Source organism: Ailuropoda melanoleuca, chromosome 12, assembly GCF_002007445.2.
Source record: "Ailuropoda melanoleuca isolate Jingjing chromosome 12, ASM200744v2, whole genome shotgun sequence".
Classification (NCBI taxonomy): Eukaryota; Metazoa; Chordata; class Mammalia; order Carnivora; family Ursidae; genus Ailuropoda; species Ailuropoda melanoleuca.
The window spans coordinates 80,948,728-80,957,597 of NC_048229.1; the positions used below are offsets into that span (position 1 = coordinate 80,948,728).

At 62.0% G+C, this 8,870-nt stretch overlaps 1 protein-coding gene across 6 annotated transcripts in view; it reads right to left on the minus strand.

Moving 5' to 3' along the window:
- CBFA2T3 (CBFA2/RUNX1 partner transcriptional co-repressor 3) overlaps positions 1–4,881 on the minus strand; it is an 84,399-nt gene extending 79,518 nt beyond the window's left edge. For 3 of the 6 annotated variants that reach the window (XM_034672628.1, XM_034672624.1, XM_034672622.1), the window contains exon 1: positions 4,357–4,876. In XM_034672628.1, the coding sequence (XP_034528519.1) occupies positions 4,357–4,444 (88 nt within the window). In that variant the 5' untranslated portion in view covers positions 4,445–4,876. Of the gene's footprint in view, positions 1–4,356 lie in introns of all 6 variants that reach the window. The other 3 variants (XM_034672625.1, XM_034672621.1, XM_034672623.1) reach the window with 2 other exon arrangements.
- Positions 4,882–8,870: the final 3,989 nt, after the last annotated feature.

The following is an 8,870-nucleotide window of genomic DNA, read 5'->3' on the forward strand; positions in this document are numbered from 1 at the left end:
CACCCTGCAGCTCCAGCTTGCTGGGCTCAAATTCAGGGCTCAGTGGGTGGGGAGGACATGGCTGGTTGGTGCCCTTCTGCTGGCCTGCCCCTGGAAGCTGTGGCACAGGGATGGCACGGGGAAGGGACAGGCACGTTCCAGCAAGAAGGGAAGGTCCCAGGGAAAAACGCTCCAAGCTCACCGCAGGAGGGAGGGAGCCCTGGTTTCCCCAGGGAAGCACAGTCCCCCCTCCAGGGGCTTCCTCTGTCCTGACATGAGACTCAGGGGACTGGGGGCTTGGTACAGGAACCAGGCTTCTGGACCAAGTCCAGAGCTCCTGCTTGCACAGAGTGCGTGCCCTGCTCCCGTGCTCTGTGCCCTGGAGGACGGTCCAGGGGACCTCGGGAGATGCTGGGACGAGAGGTGGGTGTGTGTCTCCTGAGACACACCAACAGCCCTGCTCTTTTCCCTCTCCTGTGCTCTCTCCCAGCTCCTTCCCCCTGCCCCTCCTCACCCCTCAGGCCTGAGACCTTGACAAATGATGGTTTCTCATCAAACCGCCCACTCTCCGTCCCTGTCCCTCCTCGTGCTACTGGATCCCTGCCAGGACCGACTGATCTGGCGGAGGCTCTGGGGCCAGCTGCCCTCCCCAGAGGGGCCCTGCATCCATCTGCAGGGGCAGCAGAGCCACCTTCAATCACGTCCCTGCTCTTGCCTGCTGCGTGCCCCTTAGAACCTTGGTATCTTTTTCTGTGATGTTGTCACTGTGTCATGCAGGGCTCGGCAGGCTGTGGGCCACAATCTTGACAGCCCCCAGTGCTGCGTTTGGGGGGAGCAGGAGGTGGGGGATGAGGTCTGTCACCTCGGCTCTGGGGGGCTGCTGGTGAAGGGAAAGGCCCCGCAGGTGCAAGCAGAGCAGGGACAGGGGGCCATCCTCCCCATGGCAACACTACAGACAATATCAAACAGCACAGTTGCTAACGGTACTTTATACACAGATGCAGGTGGATGGATGGTCACGACCGTGTCACGGGTCAGGTGGCCCCTGAGGGGCTCAACCCGTGGCCCTCACTGCAGAGAGGGCCTCATGCACGCTCCCGCCCCACACGCCCCAGGCCCTCCCTGGGTGGATCCACTGATGTCCTGACTGTCCCCACAAGCGTGGCCAGAGGCCGTGGCTGAGTGAGAAGTGGGGAGAAGGGGGGATCCTGGGGGTTGGGCCAGGGTTAGCCCTGCTCCCCTGGAGGCCCTGGGCCTCCCTTGTGCCTGGACCCCTGACCACGGGCTATGACAGAGGTGGACCATATGGGCTCTGGGCACCTTTCCCCAAGTCTGCAGCCTGTGTGCAGATGGGACAGCTGGAGATCTGGTCACCTGGACTGGGGGGCCCCAAATCCAACGGCAAGTGTCCTTCTAAGAAGAGGAGAGGACATAGGGCCAAGAGATGCCGTGGGAGGACAGCGGCGGACGCTGGAGGCACGCAGCCACAGCGAGAGCCCCAGAGCCTCTGCAGGGTGCTCGGGCCTGCCCACACCTTGATTTTGGACTTCTGGCCTGCAGGACTAAGCCACCTGGTTTAGGGTCATTTGTTAGAGTGGTCTCAGGAAACCGACAGAGCGGGAAGGGCACGCCAGGCAGAGAACGTGCCAGAGAAGAGCCTGTGGTCCAGGGGTAGCTGGATGGGAGACGGTGAGGATGGGGGATGGGCTGGCGTAATGGGAAGGAAGAGCCCATGCACTTGATGACTGTCGTGGCCTCTGAACCCACACCTCACACCAGGAACCAGGTGGCCCAAGGCTGGGCTCGGCCCAGCTCCGGCTCAGGATGGCATCTGCCATGGGATCTTGCCCACATCTGTGAATGCCCCAGTCTGCATTTGCTTGGACTCCTCCGGGGACGGGATGCTCATTGTCTCCCTGGTCACACTTGAGCCGCAGTCTGCCGCCTGGACCCCACCTTGTCCCTCTCCAGTAACACGAAACAGCCCGACTCAGTTCTTCCCCAGGCTGGTCATGGTAAGCTGCCGTCCAGCCTCCTCTGCTCCAGGCCACATCGGAGGGCTTCCAGTGCCTCCGGCCCAGCCCCTGCGCCAGGTGTCCTGCTCCTGCCCCTGTTCTGCAAGGGGGCAGCACAGCCTGACCTGCAAAGTGCGCTGCTGGAACAAGCGTCTGCACAGCTCCTGGTACATACAGTAGGCGCCTAATAAATACGAAGTAAACACTCCTCTAAAGGGGCCACTTCTTCCCACCACGCAGTCGGGTCCCCTGCCCAGAGCGGGTCCACCACCATGCGGGGTCCTGACCTTTCCCGGCCCTCTGCCAGCAGCGGGGCTGGTGAGGGCCAGGTCCCCAGCGAGGACCAGTCCCTGGCGCCCGCCTCCCGCCTCCCGCCTCCCGCCTCCCGCCAAGAGGCCTGCAGAGATGTTTGCTCTCCGACAGAACGGCTTCCCCTTCGGAAGATGTTACTTTCTGTTCTGTTCATAGTTTAGAGACACTTCTTGTGTTTTGGGGTCTCAAAAGTTTTTGTGGGCTCTTGGGGTGCCTGTGGGCCCCAGAAAGTGCAAGGTCACACCGTGCTGCCCACAGGCCTGTCCTGGACCCCCAGGCCCCCAGGTCCCCAAAGTCTCCCCCCACTGGGCCCCACCTGCTGCTTCCTCTGGTGCTGCCGCCCAGCATTGCAGACCCCCGGGGGGTCTGGGGCGGCCTAGGGGCAGGCTGTCCTCCAGTATGTCTGCGGCCGTCCGGCGGGGCCAGGTGATTACGGGATGACAGGGTGTGAGCTCCTACACGTCAGAACACCTCCGGGCTGGGACTCCTGTGCCCACAGAAGCCGCCAGCCCGACACGCTAGCCAAGTGCCCACAGCTCTGTGAAGCCCCCCAAGTGAGCCGTGAGCTCGGGACGCGCAGTGACCACAGGGTCAACAAATTGGCGGCTGGGATTCCGCATCAGAGGCCCCCCCAGACGATCTGCTCTGGGTGTCTGCAGCCCAACCGGCACCGTGGTGACGTGAGCACGGCCATGTTCCGTGACACCTCCTGGCCTCAGGTTCCTGCCACGGGTTAGCCCCCCACCCCATCCAAACAGAACAGCAGCAGCAGCCCTCGCGCACACCCTGTCTGCCCCGTCCCTCCTCAGCCTCTGGGGAGCTGTTCCCATGGGGGCGGCAGGACAGGATTTGACACACGAGGAAACTGAGGCCCAGGTGAGGAAGGGCTGGTCTGAAGGCACTGGGGCAGGAGGAAGAACCAGGCCGCTGGCTCCAGGACAGTGGGGGCTGCCCCAAGAAGGGAGGGGGCCATGTGGTGCCCACCAGGAGCTTGATGGGACCAGAGCCCCGGGCCAGCCTGAGGGGTGGGGGGACCTCCCGGCGGGGATCTTTGAAGCACCGACACTTGGTAGAAGCCAATGGCACACTCGTGATGGTGTGTCAAGGTGGGCTTCCACATACCTGGCATTCTAGTCTGGAAATGTCAGGTGACTGATGGACCCCGTGTCAGGGGCTAGCCCCTGGACTGCAGCGGGGTAGGGAAAGTGGTCTCTGCAGAGGTGACAGGGGACCCCCGGGCTGGGGGTGTCAGGGGCCCACATGGACTCTGGACATGGCTGTGGAAGTGGGACTTGGGGCTGTAAGCTCTGGAAGGTTCCAAAGGCTCCCTGGACCGTGGCCACGTGGTATGGGCTGGGGAGTGGGGCTACCTGCTTACAGCTGTGCCAGCACCCTGAGTCTTGGGATGAGGTCCTATGAGGCCCCCAGGGACTTTGTAGTGGGGGTCAAGGGGTGTCAGAGAGACCTCCTCCCAGAGCCAGAAGCCCAGGGGGAGGGTGAAAGGTCTGGGTTCCCCCCTCCACTTTCCTCTGGCACTGGCTCCAAAGGGCAGGAGTCTTGGCAGAGATTGCTTATCAGTGGTACTGGGGTTGAGCCCTGGACCATCACTCGATCCTGGGGCTCTGGGCCAGGCCCTCTTCCCTGTGGCCTCAGTGTCCTCATCCCACCCCTAAATCCTGGTGTCCTCCCAGGAGGAGGACTCTGGGTGCCTCCCACCTGTCTGCACACCACCTTCCTCATCAAATCCTGGGACCCTGCCACTTTGGAGGACGGAGCCCACTCCCTCCTTGGTGGGCCTGAGCAGGCCCACCGCCAGCATCTGCCTCAGGGTGGGGCACCCACACCCGGCCTGGCACCTGCCAGGTCCTCACGGGGCCACCTGTCCCAGCTGTGTGGGACTGCGCCCAGGGGGAGGCTGTGTTGGTGTTTGAGGTGAGTCAACACGGCTGGCTCGTGCTGTCAACAGAGCCGGGCAGGCGACAGCTTGGAGATGTCACGCTCTGGCCACCTGCTCTCGTTGCCCTCCCCCCCTCCCCCGACATCCCCTTACCTGGGCCACTCTTCCTGGGACCCCGGGGCACTGAGCAGCTGGTGGACGCCGGGAGCCTGCTGTCCAGCAAGGGGGATGCCCGGGACATGGGTCTGGAGGTCGATCTGGGAGACAATCCTGGTGCTGGGTGAGAGGCGGGCCGCCTTCTGGGGGCCAAGGACGGCGGTGCACGCCCTTCCTGGCCTCGTGGGGCCTTGAGGCAAAGACGAGGCGCCACGGCCAGGCTGGCTTTCTCACCGCTGGAGGCCTCTGCCCCCCAGACAGCTCTGGGCCTTCTAGCGGCCGCTGCCCGCCGGCCTGGGGAAGGGGCGGGAGGCTGCAGGGGCTCATGTGATGCAGGGCGGGCCTGGGGAGGCGCCGGTGGGGGAGGTCTCCCCGCAGCCTGCAGGCGAGGCAGCCAGCTGTGTCACGGTGATAGGACGGCTGGGGGCCGGGGTAGCGGCGTGCAGCTGTGCCCACCGCTTCCTCAACAGGAACCATCTGGGCCCGGCCCTGCCCGGCCTTCCCTCAGGGCCATTCCGCTCTGACTTCCAACAACTTCCTCCTGCCACCAGCCTGGGGACACCCCACCCACCTGGAGCCCGGAGGGCCTGCAGCTTGGACATGTTTCCTCAACCAGGGCTGGGGGGACCCTGTCCGTCCTGGCGGAGCCCCCAGCCCCACACGCCCCATCCACCTGTCCCTGCCCCCACCCGAGCTTGCGCCCAGCCCTGCCTGCAGCCTGGCGTGGTTTATGCCTCTCATCCCTCAGAGCCCACCTTTCTGGGGCCACTTCCCTGAGCATTGGCCCTGCCCCTGAGTCAGACTTGGTGGTGCGCCCTGACCAGCTGCCACCCCCCCCCGGCCCCCTGGGCTCTCCCTTGGCTGCCAGGGGGGCCTCCTAGCCCCCACCCACCTGGGAAGGACCATTGCAAGCCAAGCAAAGACACCCCTCTCTGTGCTTGGCCTCCTGGCTGGGGGCTCCTTGGAGACCCTTCCCCACTTCCTGATGGGTGCTTTAGGAGAAGAGTGGCCAAATTGGGATGTGCTGAGGGAATTGGAGAGGGATTCCAGAAACCGTGTCAGAGTCCTCTGTGACCATGCAGACCCTCTGTGTCCTGGAGCCCCCTCCCCACTGGACACTCAGCAAAGAAGTTGCCAGGTCCCTTACAGGCACTAACAAGGCCACATAGTGAAGGCAGCTGTGGGACAGCAGCAGGAGAGCCAGCGGCCTCGTGAAGGAGACAGCATGCCCCACGCTCCCGCGCTGGCCGGCCAGCGGGCGGCTCTCCTGGGGACCCAATCACAGCTGCAGGCTCAGCGGCCTTACGTCGGCCGACTCAGGGCTGGCCACAGGATTCTGTGCTACACTGATTCAATTGGGTTAAATCTGTGGGTAATGCCTGCATGTGGCAAGTCCTTCAAGTCGTGCAGAAGGGGGGGCAGCTCTGAGACCCCTCCCCCAGTGTTTCCTGGCGGCAGTCTCCAGGGCCCACTGTTGTCACAGTAGTTTCTGTGGGGGTCCGTCTGAAGTTGGTGCAGGAACGGGACCCTGCTTATTCCTGGAAGCGGCTGCCCCATGTGTATCCTCCCCCCGTGGTGGGCTGCCCCCCACCCCCGGGTTCAGGGAGACAGGAGGGTCCTGTGAGCCAGGGGCCAGTCCCTGTGCCTCACCTTTGTCCTCACAGCCCCTCCTCACTTCCCACTTTCTGACTCAGGGTGGGACTGATGGTCCGAGGGCCAACCTGGCTGTCCTGCCCTGGCTGGTCTCCTCCTTGGAGTACACGGTGATGGCAGGGCCCCAGGATCCAGCCTGGCTGCAGGGGAGGGCCCTGCGATGCCCTGCCTGCAGTCAGCACGCCCGTCAGTACCTTGTCATTTTTGCTGCTTTCTAGGCTCCACATGGAGAGGCCCCTCCAAGCTGGTGGGGAGAAAGACTTGGGGGCAGAGACCCCAGTGGAGGCAGCAGGTCGGCACCCGGGTGGGGCAGCCCCCACCCCCAGGTCAGGCAGATGTTCAGGGTTCACACCTGCAGGGAGCACCCCCTACAGATGGGACACTTCCACTTTCGGGAAGAGGCGTCCTGTCTGGCCTGCTTTTCTAGTCAGCAGGGCTCTTGGGGATGGACTGGAAGGAGTAGAGAGTCGCCCTGAGTGGGGGGTGGGGACTGCCCTGGCCCTTGGTGGCCACCTTGGGGGCACCTGCCCACTCCCTGCCTGCCCCTCCCTGGCCAGGCAGTTGGTGCTTGTGGGGAAGCAGACGTTGGCTGTGGCTTTCAGAGCTGGGAGATAAGGAGCCAAGGAGGAAGTGGCTGCAGCAGGAGGGGGTGCAGGAGGGGGCGGGGTGCCAGGCCTGCCCATGCTGGTCCCCTGCTGCTCCCTCCAGAGACCACTGCCATCTGACCTGTCCTCTTTCCCTCCCTCCCTTACAAATCCCTATGGGGCCACATGGGGGTTACACAGGTGCCCTGTTTTCTGAGAAACTATGGAAGACAATCAATAAGTCCTCAATAGATGTGGCCCATGGAGCAGTCAAGGGAGGTGACTGGGAAGCTATGTTTGAGGGATCCATTAGGAGCTGCCCCTGGGGATGTTGGGGGAGAACATTCCATGTAGAGGGGCCCTGAGGCGGTCTTACCTCCAGGTTTTCAGGAATCTGTAGGATGGCCAGAGAGCTAGAGGGAGGCTAGTGGGGGACTGTGAAGGAGATGACACTGGATGGAGGTGGGCCGGGAATCTGTTAGGCTGAGTGTCTTATTCCTGCCTGCTCTTCTAGCATGTGGGAGCCACCATGACTGCTGGGTGGATGGATGGATGGATGGATGGATGGATGGATGGAAAGATGGATGGATGGAAAGATGGATGCGTGGTTGGATGGAAGGAAGGATAGATGGATATGTGGATGGATGGAAGGAAGGAAGGATGGAAGGAAGGAAGGAAGGAAGATAGATGGATGGATGAAAGGAAGGAAGGATGGATGGATGGATAGATGGATGTGTGGATGGATGGAAGGAAGGATAGAAGGGTACGTGGATGGATGGAAGGAAGGAAGGATGGATGGAAGGAAGGAAGGAAGGATAGATGGATGGATGGAAGGAAGGAAGGAAGAAAAGAAGGAAGGAAGGATGGCTGAGTGGATGAGTGGATGTTTGAGTGGATGGGTGAATGGATGGATGGGTGAATCAGAGGAAACACGATTCTATGCAAACCTCATGCCAGCCTGCTTTACAGAGGAGGGACTGGGCCCACAAAGGTGATGTCCTCAGTTACAAAGCGCCCAAAAGAGAGATATAAGTAACAAGAGGATATAAGCCCCAGAATAGTTCAGACGGGGGTGTGAGCAGCTCCACGTGAACCAAGCTGGGCCAGGACTCTCTAGCCCAGAGCCCAGACAGCTGCCAACCCCAGCTTTCAGGTCCTGAGCGAGGTGTGGCCAGATGGTGATAAACAGGGATGGGGCAGGGAAAATCCTGCCCCCGTGTGCTTATTCAGGGCAGAACAGACGTGGCTGCCCCAGGACTACACGCTGCTCCCACCACTGCCCAGCTCAGGGTGACACTGAGCAAACCCAGAGCCACTGGGCAGGTACCATGTGCTCAGCCGGGTAGATACGTGGAAACTGCGCCTACGGGCAGGGCTCCAGGGGTCCCTGGCTGCGGTCAGCTTACGGGGCAACTCCTCACGGCGGGGAGGGCGCCTCTGCTGGAGCCCGCCCTGGAAACTGCCCAGGAGTAGGCTGACCCTAAACCACCAGTCTCGGCCCTCCTGGTGCCGCGGGCCCCTTCAGTGTGAAACCAAAATAATGGCCCTTTTCTCAAAATAATGTTTTTGAGAACACAGATGCTTTCATAGAGTTACAAAGGAAACCCATTATATTCAAATACAGTTGCCGAAACGCTACAAACAATTTCTACGACATGTGCTTCTCCCTTCAGCCATGAGTTTGAAATAGTGATGGCGCTAACTGCATTCTGAAAGGTGACGGGACCGTCATCAGGCTGAACCCTGTGAAGTCCCCGCTCTCGGCCGCCGTGGCTTAGGAACACGGCAGGTGCACCGGGCCCTGCTGGCGCTGAAGCCCGGGCATGCGCCATGCCTACGTTCATGCGAAGGTCTGGGGAGACTTTGGTGGACTCCAGATGCAGTTTTTTTTCCCCAGATAAGTTCATGGAGCCCCTGAATTCTAAGTCACGAACTGCTGTCCCAGCTCCTCGAGCCCCCCTCCGACAGGGCCTGTTATCCCTAGGAAGCTCCTCCCAAACCGAGCCCAGCGCATCCTGCTGGGGGTTCTGTGTGGCGAGTCAAAGGCCCTGTCCTGGACAGCCCTTTGGAAGAGAAGCATTTTCTCTGTGGCCTACAGCACCTGTCCCCTCCCCCCTGCCCCGTGGCTCCCAGCCTTCCCACACCACAGCAGAAAGATCTGCCCAAACCACACTGGGGTCCCCCCACTCCTCCTACATCTGCAGCAGCTGCCCTTGGGCCCAAGATCTGGCTAGACTCCAGAGGTGACCCAGGAGACCCCCCTGCTCTGTCCCT